This window comes from Malaya genurostris, chromosome 2 (genome assembly GCF_030247185.1).
Source record: "Malaya genurostris strain Urasoe2022 chromosome 2, Malgen_1.1, whole genome shotgun sequence".
NCBI classification, from domain to species: Eukaryota; Metazoa; Arthropoda; class Insecta; order Diptera; family Culicidae; genus Malaya; species Malaya genurostris.
This window is the reverse complement of record NC_080571.1, coordinates 47766376-47781031: the sequence shown is the minus strand read 5'-3', so window position 1 is coordinate 47781031 and position 14656 is coordinate 47766376. Positions and strand designations below refer to the sequence as shown.

Below are 14656 nucleotides of genomic sequence, written 5' to 3'. Positions count from 1 at the left end.
TAAATTGAGGAAAGAAGGAAAGTGTTCAACGACACTAGGCTTTTTTTTGCATATAACCAGTCGTTATATGATTCTGGAAGATACACATGCCACACTGCACGCGAAACCATGTACTACTTGAGAGGTGAGTTTGTATTGGAATTAAGAGGGGCTTCTACCTTGTGGGGGTCGAAATAATGACACTTCCTGTAGGTTTTTTACGGTTATATGCATGAAAGGTAAGCTACTGCAATTAATGCGCTTTGTGAACCTTCCACTAAGATTTTGTATTATCAATAAACCTTGTCTAATGACTGTGTAACTTTGACCTTGGCGGTTTTTCATTGAATTGTAGAAAAAATTCTTCAAGAAATAAATAAATATCTACCCCACATGGCAGGAGCCTCCCTTAATTCTAAGATTTGGCACAGTCAAGTTGCGTTTTCGATTTCGACTAGCAAAACAGTTTATTGAAAATCACATATTGTACATTATAAAGGCTTTGATCTTTTCAAGTGTCGTTCTCAAGAAAGACCACCAATAACATTAAACAACATTCGTCGGTTTTTGATATAAAGTATATGAGAATTTGTTCAAAAATATTGTCAAAATATTCAAGACGTTGTCGTCTCATCACCTTCGGAATGATGAATAAAAAGATCGACTTTAAGGGAGGTGAAGAGGTATTTTTGAGAACGCTTCTTAGAAATCATGATTTGCGGTGTCCACTGTATCTCAGTGCAGACTGGTAAGAAGTCAACAAATCAAAGCAGCATAGATAGAGTAGATGTTTTTCTAGACCCCAACGTTTCTGTTTGATTTTTTTTTTTTAATTTTTTTAATTTTTGGTGGTTGTTCAAAGTGAAAACTACGATTTTTCACGAAAAAATTCGCCATTTCGTAGCTGTAAAACCACCCCAAAGTAACAAACATGGAAAAGGAAAACGTTGGGTCTGGTTTTTTATATGTAGAAAGTGTGTGCAAATTTTGAAAAAAATTGGTTCAGTAGTTTTTGAATGACGATGGACACGGACTTTCAAAACCTGCTTTCGAGAAAAAGTTTTTTGTCTACAAAATCAATGGAAACAATTTATTACTCAAGGGAGCCCGTTTTCAAAAAATCATATTTCGTTGCAAAACAAAAAGTGTTCTGTAAGTAGCAGAAACTTTACGTCTGCTTAGCGGTTCAAATAGAACTGCCGAGTTTAGCACTAAGCAGTTCAATTTGAACTGCTCTGCACTGATGAGTCAAAGACGAAACGTAAAACTAATAAAAACGGTTATGTGCCCTAGCACAAAATTTGGCTAACCCCTAAATGACCATACCTGCATCGGCCAGAAATAGTCGAAAACACGTTTTCGTTCGGCACGTCAGAAAAGACATTGCACCTCGTTGCAAAACAAAAAGTGTTCTGTAAGTAGCAGAAACTTTACGTCTGCTTAGCGGTTCAAATAGAACTGCCGAGTTTAGCACTAAGCAGTTCAATTTGAACTGCTCTGCACTGATGAGTCAAAGACGAAACGTAAAACTAATAAAAACGGTTATGTGCCCTAGCACAAAATTTGGCTAACCCCTTAATGACCATACCTGCATCGGCCAGAAATAGTCGAAAACACGTTTTCGTTCGGCACGTCAGAAAAGACATTGCACTTCGTTGCAAAACAAAAAGTGTTCTGTAAGTAGCAGAAACTTTACGTCTGCTTAGCGGTTCAAATAGAACTGCCGAGTTTAGCACTAAGCAGTTCAATTTGAACTGCTCTGCACTGATGAGTCAAAGACGAAACGTAAAACTAATAATTACAAGAATGTTTTGTCAAGTTTTGAAGTCAATCGAAGTAGAAATCTTGGGCCCGTGCACCGAGATCTTGCTTCTTCGTAGAATGGGATAGCCATAGATAAAGGTCCATAACTTCCAGAGTCCCGTAGGGTCTAACATTTTCACAAAATCATATTTTTTTCTTTTGTATTCTTTTATAATGAAACATTTCAAGAATGTTTTGCCAAGTTTTTGAGTCGATCGAAGCAGAAATCTTCGACCTGTGTGCCGAGCTCTTATCTCTTCGCAGTATGAGATAAGCAAAGATAAAGGCCCATAACTTGCCGAGTTTTTGTCCGAAAGGCTTGAAAATTTCACAGAAGATTCTGGAAATGTTTTATTATGAGAAAATACAAAGAAAATAATAAATGATTTTTCAAAAGTGTTACACCATACCATACCATAATAATTACAGCTAAAATAGAAGAATCTTCTAATACGAACGTGTTTTTTTTAGTACAATAATACATGAAAAAATGTAAATTATAAACTTATTGGACACGAACAGTCCGAAAAGTTTAAACGACGGTAAAATAAAGATTTTTTTTTTGGTTTTTGTGTTGTGACGTACGAAATAAATACGTCTTACTATACAATTCACCCGGTATAAGAATAAGCAGAACTTAATAATTGAATTATAAACATAATTTTTTGAGTTGAATATCTGTTCCAGGATGCAGGTTCAAAAGATAAATTTTGGACTATGGAACTGAATTCTAATTCTAGATTCTAGAGCTAAATTTTTGGAACTGAATTTAGTGCGGTAATTTATGTTCAGAATTCGTATCCTGAATTAAGATTCAAGAATTCAACTTCAGAATTCTAGAACAAAATTCAAGATATGAAGTCTAGATCTGGATTCTAGAACAAAATTGTATATCCGATCTCCGAACCAGAATATTGGAAATGACTTCTGAACCATAATTAAATTCCTGAGTTCAGTTTCAGAATTTAACTCCTAAATTCAGTTTCAGAATTCACTTCTAGAATTCAGTTTCAAAATTCAGAACCTAAATGCTGGAATTGAACTTGGGTTCTGGAACTAGATTTTGGAACTGAATTCAGGTTCGGAATTCAGTTCTATCATTAAATTTGGAAGCTGGATTCTGAAAATGAGTTCAGTTCCAGAATTATAGAACCAAATACAGTCTGTTACATAACAGCGTGGTCACGATTACTCGCGATAGGTAAAGTTTTTATTTTATTTATTTTTTTAACACAGAGGGCAGTAGTGTCCATGATGCAATGCGACAATAATTCAGCTGACTATTGTTTACAATTTCTAAATCCGTACCTAAATCCGTACCGTACCATTTTTCCTAAATCCGTACCGCATACGCTACGCGCTTCGAAGCAGCCGCGACGAAATACATGCAAAAGTCGAAACAGCTTGTGAGTAAGTGGGTAAATCAATTCGAAGAGGTGAAATATGTCTACGACTTTCCAAGTCGCGGTTCTGTCGGTTTATTGTCAGAAAAAGACGAAAAAGTAATTTATGACCTGTTTTTTTTTTAGAATCCGACAACTCCGAAAACTGTTTGCAGATATTTGATCTCAATTAATATGAAATTTCGAAGTACTTTGCAAAAACCGATGTTGAGTGAAAAACATGTGCAAAAACGTCTTGAATGGACAAAGAAGCAAAATGGTGTCGTGACCTTGGAGTCGTCCGAATGAAGATGAAGCCCGGGAAAAATCGACCACACAATTTGAAATAGCTTGTTCGCCGAGTTCACAAATTTGGAGGTCGTTTTCAGAAGAATACGCGCAAAATCTCGCTCAAAGTATGCCTCGAAGGTGTCAAGCCATTATTAACGCTGAAGAGGATTGGGCTTGCTATTAATGTATTTGCATGCAAGTTTTTGATCTAATAAAATAATATTCAAAAGTATTTCCATGTTGAGTCTTTTCATTCTCTCACAACAGTGACCACGCTCTTATGTAACAGACTAAGTTCTTGAGAACTGGATTCCGAACCTGAATTTTGCAACTGAAGTCGGTCCTGTCCAAGGTTCCAAATTTAGGACTTTAATCCAATTCCAGTTCCTGAATGCCCAGAATTCAGACTCTGGTGTAGATGAATAGATAGTGGCAAAAAATACTCAACAGTTGTACATCGGATATAATTCTCATATCGGATCTTTTCAGAACAAATAAAATGTCTCCAAATAATTATCCGAAGTTTATCTCCACTGAGTATGTAAATCTACAAAAAACAACTATAACATTGTTCGAATCTCATTTGTTCTGCGTTATTTGCATGGTAGAACATAATTGTCGTCAATAACTCATACTTTAGTATAGAAGCTCAGTTACAGCTCTGGAAGCGAAGCAGTAAAAGTTGCAAAATTCAAACAATCAAAAAACTAACTAACGACTATTGATATTCGGTGTGAAAGAAGCATGTCAGTTTTATTCATATTCACGTTATCCAGTTATGTCTCTGGCATTACCCACCCACTTTTTAAAACTTATCGAGAAAATATCCAAAGAAATTAAAACAAAAGGTAAAATACATAGTAAAAATAACTAAACTTTTCAATAATGCATCTCTCAGGTACAGAGTTTGAACCTATACCCTTCTCATAGCCGTGGAGCTGCTCTAAACCGATTGAACTAATCTTGTATGTGTAGTATAGATGGCCGGATAAGAAACTTTCTTAAACCCGAACATGAGAATAATTTTTTTCTGAATCCGACCAGTTCCTTATAAACAATAAAAATCTGGTTCATTTATCTGTATTTTCGCTCGATATGTTTCTCGATGGGTTGTAAGAGTAACCCAAAAATATTCGGAACTGCATAGCTAACAGCCTAACATACAAATTAGCAGCAAATTCAATACGATATACCTAACATTTTAACAACAATTATATACTTCCGTCCTGTAAGAACTAATATCTACAGAACTCTTACCTTTTTTTGGTGTTTCCGACGTTGTAGAGCTCGACATGTTTGAATGCTGCATATGTGGCCATGATTTTCGCTGAAATACTGCTGCTTCTGCTGTGGCTGCTACTGACGACAACTGATATATGGATCAATACCAAAACACGAAACCGAAAATGAATTCAGTGAAAAACCGGACCAGACCAAAAGCTCAATGCACTTTCGATTCAACACACTTTTCCGTCCCGTTTTCGTTGGCGCTAGAGAATCTTTGCTTTTATCGATTTTCAGTACACTAATTCTTTCTCTTTTTTCACACTGAAAATGTTAATCTGAAATGAAGAACGTCGTTCGTTGTCAGGAATGCCGATGAATGCCAAAATGTTTTGTCGGCATCGCAGGCTGGGCAACCGAAAGAAGAAAAATCAGAGATTTATTGCAATTTCACTGCACTTTTTTCACCGCTACTATGCACCGTTTGCTGCTGGCTGCGATCGATTGCAGAGTCCTTGAACGAGTTTAGTGGTTCTACCAGATGCGACTAGAGAACTCGTTCTCGCGAGTTGAGATGAATGAAGTCGGCTGCCAGATGCATGTATTTGGTTTGTTTTCAGTACGTGAAGCATAAAGTTTGTAAACCAATGACAAACCAGCAACTCTGCTGGATTCCAGATCGAACAGAAGAGAAAACTCTGGAAACGACCGAGATTGGCCCTGACCAAAGCGAGAGTTACTATGTTGCACAATATCAGAAACGAAAAAAATACGAGAGAACCCAGCATCCACGGCGCACGTACGGACTGGTGTAATTTATCACAATGCCGGAAACCCCACACACAAAGGAGAAAAATTTACTCCCAAATACCGCAATATTGGAGAATCAGTTAGCGCTTGTATCATCTCGTAAAAGGTGTACCTTTTCGCAGGTACAAGCCATAAAGGAAACCTGCTACTCAGCTGAGGGCCAGGTGATGAAAACTCTACCGCCCACACTCACACACACACACACACACACACACACACACACACACACACACACACACACACACACACACACACACACACACACACACACACACACACTTTGGGATCACAACAGAAGCCGGAACTGATGGGTGCCATGGTAAAGACGAGTAGGTTCCGTTTTGCAGAATTCCATCAGTGGAGATATGATGCACAGTTCATAAGAGAAATTGAGAGAGAATGGACCCTGATTCTTCAATTTTCTCTCTCCGGTTCACTGTCAAGCTTTCAATACAGATATTAAATTTGTAATCATGTTGTGACTGATAACGAGAGTATGGTATAGAAAGCGATGATGGTGAAGGTTATGTTTGTGCTGTTTGTATGGATAACCAGCTGATTGTTGGCCGGAAAAAGCTTGCGTGCTCCGGGCTTTGCTACACGGCCAGACTGGCAGCCATGCAATGAGGCTGCAAACACAGCTGAAGAAGTGGAAAAGCATGAAACAAAGATATACGAAATACGACGAAGAAGTAGCATCAATCAGATAGGACGGCCAGCAGAGCACGGCAGAGCAAGACATTCCGTGTTGATGTGGGTTAAGGAATTGTGCCACCGTGGGTAGTGCGACGGAGATGTGCCCGGTATGTGGCTCTCGATGCTTCGTAATGCGGCAGTTCGACGATGTGCGTGGCTTTGACACGTTGGGAATATATTCTTAAAATTGACATTTTTGCACTAAGCACCCTACCTTCGGAATCAGGGTTCGGATCCGAATGGAAATTGACATATTATTATTGCTTCTTAAGGGGGGAGTAAGGAATAATTTGAATCAAAAAAACACTTTTTTATGTAATTTTGTACGGAAAAAAAGCTTAAGCAAATTTATTCAAACTTTTTTTTAAATTATAAAGCATCATTGACGGAATATTTAGTAAAATTTCCGTAAATTAATATTGAAAAATAAGGCGGTAACAGAGCATTCCCCAAAACCTCCTTTGAGAATCACGTTGCACGGTGAACACGATAACTTGGCGTATAATTTACTTAAAGTACGAGTTATTTTTCTCTTCTCTGTCGTTCTCACACAGATAAAAATATTTTGTGAATTTACATTTATTTTCATGCACATATTTGGAGCAGGTAATTTCATGGAAAGTTACATTACAAACCTAAGCGATTTGTAAATATACAGCCTTGTTCAATGAAAAAGTAAATGCATTTAAATGTAATTTTACATCAATCATGGTTTTAAATCAGATTTTCGTTTCAACTGACGTCTGTTTAATAGTACTATTGGTTTACATGTCGTGTAAGTTTCATCTTTTCTTTCTGTGCAAGTTATTATTTTGATTTTTTTTACAGTTTGTGGCACATTTAAGCAAAAAACGCAATCTTACACTGAATGTTCCGTCAATTATGAGATGAAAAACTACCATAATATGGAAATGGAAAAATTTGAAAAACGTTTGGGGGGAGGCATTTTATACCAAGAAAGTATGTTCCAGGTTCGAAAATAATCGGTTCAGTAGATTTTTCAGGATCGTGATCACAAGCTTCAAAAAATTGGTAACATGAAATATCCGAAATCTAAAAAAAAATTTGATGCCAAAAGGCTTAGAATTGCATGAAACGTCGAGATTTAGTGTCATCTCGAGAAATTTTTTTTTGAACAAATCGACTTTTTGGGACTTAGAAAAAATATCAAAATATAAAGTCCCAGAAAGTTGATTTTTAACAAAAAAAATTTTTTTTTGAGTTGACACTTAATCTAGACGTTTCTTGCAGTTTTAAGAGTTTCGGCATCAAAAAAAATTCTCGATTTTGAAAATTCATGTACTTCCCCCCTATGGTGCTTTTTTAAGATCGAAAATTTTCAAACCTTAACCGCTGGGTAGCACTCATTACGCATGTCCGATTTAGTTCAAATTTTGCATGAGGACATTTTTCGAGGTGCCTGAACTTTTGAGCACTAGCGCTTTACGAAGTTAGAGGTGATCCCAAAATATTGGTACCCTCATATATATAAGAGCGGTAAAAATCAACGTGTTTTGTCGGTTACGTCACTTATACCATCATATCTCTGGACCCAAAAGTCACAGCCTTTTGATCTTTGAACTTGACCAATTGCCCAAGAGTAGCTTTCAAGCGAGCCTAAGTTTATTAGAATCAGTTAAACCATTTCTGAGAAAATTGAGCGGTAAAAAACAATGCATTTTGTAGGTTAAATCACTTATACTATCATATCTCCGGAACCGAAAGTCACAGCCATTTGATTTTCCAACTTAAACCATGGCCTGACAATAGCTTTCAAACCAGTCTAAATTAGTTGAAATCGGTTAAGCAATCTCTGAGAATTTGAGCGGTAAAAAACAACGCGTTTTGTAGGTTACGTCACTTATACTATCATATCTCCGGAACAGAAAGTCACAGCCATTTGATTTTCGAACTTGATCAATGGCCCGACAGTAGCTTTCAAACGAGCCTAAATTTGTTAAAATCAGTTTAGCCATCTCTGAGAAAATTGCGCGGCAAAAAAACAACTCTTTTTGTCGGTTACGTCACTTATACCATCGTATTTCTGGAAGCAAAAGTCACAGCCATTTGATCTTCGAACTTGATCAATGGCCCAACAGTATCTTTCAAACGAGTCTAAATTTGTTGAAACCGGTTAAGCCATCTCTGAGAATTTGAGCGGTGAAATAACAACGCTTTTTGTCGGTTACGTCACTTATACAATCATATCTCCGGAACCAAAAGTCACAGCCAATTGATCTTTGAACTTGATCAATTGTCCGACAGTAGCTTTCCAGTGAGCCTAAGTTTGTTAAAATCGGTTGAGCTATCTCTGAGAAAATTGTGCGGTAAAAATATCTTCGAAAAATACACACACAGACATTTTTCGATCTCGTCGTACTGAGTCGAATGGTATATAACACTATGGATCTTCGAGGCTCCGTTCAAAAGTAGGTTTGTCAGCAATTATGAAACCTTTCTATAGAGAAAGGCAAATATGGACAATTTTGTTTAAATAATTTTTTTTATATGAGCGATACTATCATTGTTTTATTTACTTTCTCTCTTTGGGCAATTTAGGTATACACTAAATGCTGAGCTTTCTAGTGTTAAGACCATCAATCGAATCTAAAAAATTTTGAAAATCGGTTCGACCATGTTCGAGACAAGTAAAAGACATTATTTTTACATGTTTGGTGCACATTATCCAGTAGTTTCGGAACCGATAGTCGGATCCAAATAAAACAAATTTAAATTCAGGAACTTTGTAAGAGATCTAAAGGCATTTCTTTTGAATCTAAGTTTCTGAAAATCGCTGGTTGTATAGATATTCTATATGAGAAATTGAGTATTGATTGCTGAATATATTAACTGGAAATCATAATTGGCTATGTGAACCGTTTTTTTTTATAAAAAGTCCACTAAATCTTTACAGAAGACAAATAACTAAATACAGATAATAAAACAAAGTTTAATTCGAATTTATTATCTGAAAATTGTTTCCATTTCATACACTGAGGTTTCTTTTTACGCGCGGTATAAGTATCGACTCAAACTTCAGAAATCCGCGTAGAAAAAAAACCGCGTGGAAAAATCCGTTTGAAAAAACTGCAAAACTGATGAATTTTTGTTGATGTCGAATGTCTTAAAAATGCATGAAATGTCCAGATCTGGTGTAATCTCAGAGAAAAAAATTGAAAATTCTGATTTGAATTTTTGTTCATGAAATTCGTTTCGGTCTTCTCTGAGTAAATGATTGAGCATCTCAGTCCTGCTTTCGGAACCGGAATTCGGAAATCGGTATAGCCGAAGTCAGATAAATTCACCTAATGGTTTTCATTTGATTCAAAATTTCCAAAAAAAAACGGTGTAGCCATCTTTGAGAAATAGTAGGGTAACAGAGGTATTTTGGCCGCTTAATATATTTTAGCCCACCTAACAAACTTTATGGATTTAATCGATGTTAAGTAACCCATGTTGCATCCATTTGAAGCAAATCACATTAAATTACCTATTGCGGAAGGGGTTTTCAAAGATCTTACAACATTTGGTGGATATTTTTACAAAGTGGGCCAAAATGAAATCAATCCTAAAGTGGACCAAAATACCTCTGTTACTCTAGATAAATTAAATAATAAAGGTTTTGGGTATCTTCCGGGATCGAAAACTGAATACCGATGTAACTGAAATAGGTTTATTTGATTATCGACTATCAAATTCTGAAAAACCGATTAATGTATGTGATAGTAACAATTTTCACTAATCACCCTGTATCTCCTGAACGGGAAGTCGGAACTTTTTGAAAAACAAGAATTTTTATTGGGCCTTACGTCCAAGTGCAATACGCGCGGATGGTTTTAGGAAAATTTCGATGGAAAATTTGCCGAAACCAAAAACATACAGACCTTTGAAAAACTTTTATCTATCTGCAGGCTGAAAATGGCTGGAAAATTCGGAGGATTTTCCAAGCCTTATCAAAAATAGCTCTGAAAAATTAATGTGTTTTTGTGATTTTACACAATTATTTGGAAAAATAATGCGATAACATGACAATTTTTTTTCCAAATAAACCTTATGCTGGCTACAAGGATTACATTCAAACACATTTTTGGAAAAGCTTTTCACGCTTTTCATGGACAATCAATTAATTTCATATAACCAATGTCGTTGAATTTTGACGATTTGGAAGTACTAAATGATATACAAATTATTTTGCAACGATGCCAATTCAATTTATAAGCAGAATGATGTTAGTTTTGTAAAGTTTTCTAAGTTTTCCCCAGAACAAGATTCAGTTTTCAATAAACTGAAGAAAATCCGCTTCAGTTTGTGTGTGTGTGTGTAATAATTGTAAAAGATCACAAAAACACTCATTTTTCAGAGCTGTTTTTAATAAGACTCGGAAAATCCTCCGAACTTTTCAGCCATTTTTGCCCTACAGATAGATTAAAGCTTTTTAAAGGTCTGTATGTTCTTGATTTTGGCAAATTTTTCAAAATTTCCATCGAAAATTTCCTAAAACCACTCGCGCGCATTGTACTTGGACGATGGCCTTAACTCCTTTCATTTGAATCTTAGATGAAGGACATTGGTACAGTCATCTACGAGAAAAATGAGTGATATTATTTTAATTTCGTTACAGATATCATCCTGTAGCTCCGAAACCAGTAATCGGGTCCAAATGAAATTCAGGAATCCTGTTATGGAACATAGGATTTTTCGTATGGATCTAAGTTAGCAGAAAACGGCCAGGCCATGTTCGAGTAAATTGAGTGAAATAATTTGTCGCACACACATTTGCTGATCTCAACGAACTGATTCGAATGGTATATGAGTGTAAGAAGTCATGTCCTTCCAGCAATTACTGCTGTTAGCAGTTTAAACCAATATAATATGAAATTGTTTTGAATACGAAAATACTGTCATCTTTCTAATACAAATTTCACATTCGAACGATTATGTTGCCGAAAACGAATCGTGCTCAAATCGAAATGAGGCAAAATGTCATGAAAAAGGGTACTGTACACACCCAAGTAGCAATTAGAACTTGTTAAAATTGACTTGTTTCACAATTGCTATCGTGAAAATTATTCATATTACTGCCAACTCAAAAACCTGAAAGGATTATGTTAAAGATCTATTTTATTAACTGACTGTACAATATGTCCATTTAAACAGTTTCATTTCCAGTTTTCTCCCAACAAATATTACTGCTGTGAAACATGTCAAAACAGAAACTTGTTGCACATCATACAAGCAAAATGCGCTTTTCCAATCACACAATCGTTGCGGGAAGAGTGAAGAAATTGAATACAAGAACAATGTTTGCTACTTGGATAATTTTTTTGATGCTTGAAAACAATTCCAGTAGTATTTGAAATTGTGTTTCATTTTGCTCCCGATTGTGTTTCACTTATCAAATCGCCGAAAAAAAGCTTGATTTGGCAGGCCGTATGTAGTTGCGGTCAAAAGTTTAATAATTTCGTTTCTATTGGCACTATAAATAAGCATGTGCACGAGATAGTGGTTACTACCATTTATCAGAACCTACGACTCTTTAGCTCTGTTTTGGTCTCTCGTCACTAAGCGAAATCCCTATAGGAATGGTATATGGAACAAGAGGTCAAATACGTGCCAAAAACAACCAATCCAACTTACTGTCCAGAACTTCATCCAATAGAGAAGACGTGGGCTCCAGATAAGCGGAAACTCTTTGAAACTATGAGAAAGCAAATGGTGCCGATTATCCGAGGTGCCGTGAAATTGGAAATGGTTACCACAGGCCTGTCTTAGGATACCGCACGAGACCTAATGGCTGGTATACTGAAGAAAGCTCGACAACTTTACAGAAAGAAGAATTCACATTCTCTATTATCTGGCGTATATTTTCCATTTAATATAGTTCAAAGACAAGACAACGCTATCCGCGTCAAAAACAAAACAGTAAAACAAATTCCAAAGCCCCGGGAATCGCGTGTGGGACTGGGGAATCAGATTATTTTCAAATAGATATCATTCTAACATAATGCTGCACTGATATCAGCTAGCCAAACCACGGTTCGGTCGATGTAGTTTTGGCTATTTATAGATTCTTCACTCACAGATAAATTGATAAAGTGTACGGAAAGGTGGCTCACAGGTGCACCTTGGCCTGTTGAAACATTTACACGAGAAATGAAAACAAAACGAACCGCCCGAATGACGTCCACGTTTGTTATAGTTCGCTGGTTCGTTCGTTCGTTCGTTCGTTCGTCGTTCGAACTGTGTAGCCACGGGTGACCGAGTCAACAATTCAACCCAAACCTGAATGTACGGTAACCATTCCATGGAGCGAACTGTTCGTAGTCTGACCCCGGCGTGGTAATGTCCCAAAAATCCAACCGCTGAAGGAAAACGGCGCACGTGGAATCTCTTTCGGTATATCTATGGCATGGCAGTCAACTGTAGTTTTTCCACACTTATTTACGTTCACTTTTCTACACTTCCACTTAGTGCCGATTCTTCGAAATCTCTGATTTTTCTTCTAAACCTCGAGCTCGTCAGTCGTGTTCTGTTTTTCAACACCACACTAAACGTCACAGAAAAAAAAACATCGAAATGTTTGTATCTAAACCGTCCCAAAATACACTAATTTTCATCCGTTGGTTCTTCGCCGGCGCTCCTCCGGAATAAACCATCTTTTTCGTCCACGGTGCACCCGATGCTCGCACAGAACGGGAGAGCATAATGCTTCGGCATTTCGGCACTGCAGCTGGGAAATTCAGAATCTACTGCACCGGGTGGTACGGTGGGTGGCACCGTGAAAACGGTACCGAGGAAAAACACTCGCATTAAGTCCATTGCACCCGATCTGTCTAGGAAGGTAGGTCTGTCCGTGCTGCATCCACCAAATGAACCAGCAAAACAAACAGAAGAGAGCGAACAGAAAAAAAAACTAACCGAGCCAACAAACGGCAACTGCTGATTGTGCTCCAGAAAAAAAAGAAACTTCACGCCGAACTACAAAACTACGAAACTCTGGCAAAAAGAAAACTACACCACATACACTGCCTGCGCTTTTCCACTGAATTTTCCTTGCTATGATCGCTGCAAAAAAAACAACCACCGGAAAACGGAAAGACTCCACGGGAATGTGTTCACAGGGCAAGGCTAGAAATTGGACTAAACCATGGTTTATGCGCCGGGGGCATTTTATATGGGGGGATACCGCAAAAGAAAAACAAGAGACCCCATCGAATCAACCTGGTTCTGTGTCTGCTCAGTGGGCCTCGGTCCGACTCTCCGCCGGCTGTTGGCGCTATGCTCCGGCTCGACTCGAGATGCATCTTTCTCTTTACAAACCGCATCAACATCGACGGGTGAGGATGGAGCATAAAACGGGCGCTTTCTTAGCGACTGATGTTGGAAAATCTGCGCACTCTCTCGCTCTCTTCCTCTGTGTTATCTTTTTGGTACTCAACATTGTACATGTTTTCTCATTCCGTGTGCCACCGATCGGAATGAAGAGGAAAATTCCAGCACACATAATTTTAGTATCTCTTTCTCGTGAGAGTCTATGCTGTGAGAATGAGTTCGAGAGAGAGAGAGAGGGAGAGGAAGAAACCTAGGCGCTGGCCAATGAGTGTGAGAGTGTGTGTTACTGAGTGACTACTCTCGGTCAATGTTGATTTCAGCATTTGATCAGCTGTTCGTGTTTGTTTTTCTTTTTTCGTTCATAATTAGCGTCACTAAGGTGTGACGCGTTGATTACATTTGGGTTTGAAAACTTGATACGAAACACCAGAACCCGTCTTGCAGTTTTCAGTCCTATGACATGCAATGTTCTCTATTTTGAAGATGCAGGCAATTGAAAAATATGTTGACAATTTGACGATTATTTTTTTGTCGTGTTAATTGGTTGCCGGATATGAAATCCAAGGCCAAACAGATGTTAACTGGATCAACACGAAAGCTTGCTTTCTGTTTGACACCGATCAGGCCGCATGTCAACCAAACATTGTCTAATTCCATTGCGCCTGGAGGGGTTTACTCACAACACTAGCTCGATTTTCTCAAATCTTTGACTTTATTTCATTGTCACGAGTGCCGAATTTAAACATTTCGTTTCATGACATAGATAAAAAAATACATGCAGGTACAAGATTTTAGAGTTTCCCAAAATAGTGTCAAATAGGTTAGGAGAAAAATTATATGCGTTTTAGTTTTAGTGCTTGTAAGATTGTAATACATCTTAAAGTATTAGAAAAGCTAAAACAAGGTAGTGCAATTGGTGTTACCTGTTTGCAGAGCTTGAAATTTTTATTGTTTTATATTTTTCATTTTACAGAACTTCAGAGTGAAAGAATATTAGAAATCAAGCACTTCTAGGCTTTGAAATTATAAAGATTTAGAGCTTCAGAGTTTCCAAGTTGAAAGGATTTTAGGGTCTCCGAATTTCAGAACTTTGGAGCTCAAGAAACCGAAAATTTAAACATTTCTAAGATTTAGAATTT

General features: G+C 37.3%; 1 protein-coding gene across 6 annotated transcripts in view; it reads right to left on the bottom strand.

The window, feature by feature from the left end:
• LOC131429333 (microtubule-associated protein Jupiter) overlaps window positions 1-13333 on the bottom strand; it is a 159838-nt gene extending 146505 nt beyond the window's left edge. For 3 of the 6 annotated variants that reach the window (XM_058593401.1, XM_058593403.1, XM_058593404.1), the window contains exons 1-2: window positions 13104-13332; window positions 4713-5017 (exon numbers count right to left, since the gene is read on the bottom strand). In XM_058593401.1, the coding sequence (XP_058449384.1) occupies window positions 4713-4774 (62 nt within the window). In that variant the 5' untranslated portion in view covers window positions 4775-5017; window positions 13104-13332. Of the gene's footprint in view, window positions 1-4712; window positions 5018-13103 lie in introns of all 6 variants that reach the window. The other 3 variants (XM_058593402.1, XM_058593405.1, XM_058593406.1) reach the window with 2 other exon arrangements.
• Between the last annotated feature and the right edge of the window lie 1323 nt (window positions 13334-14656).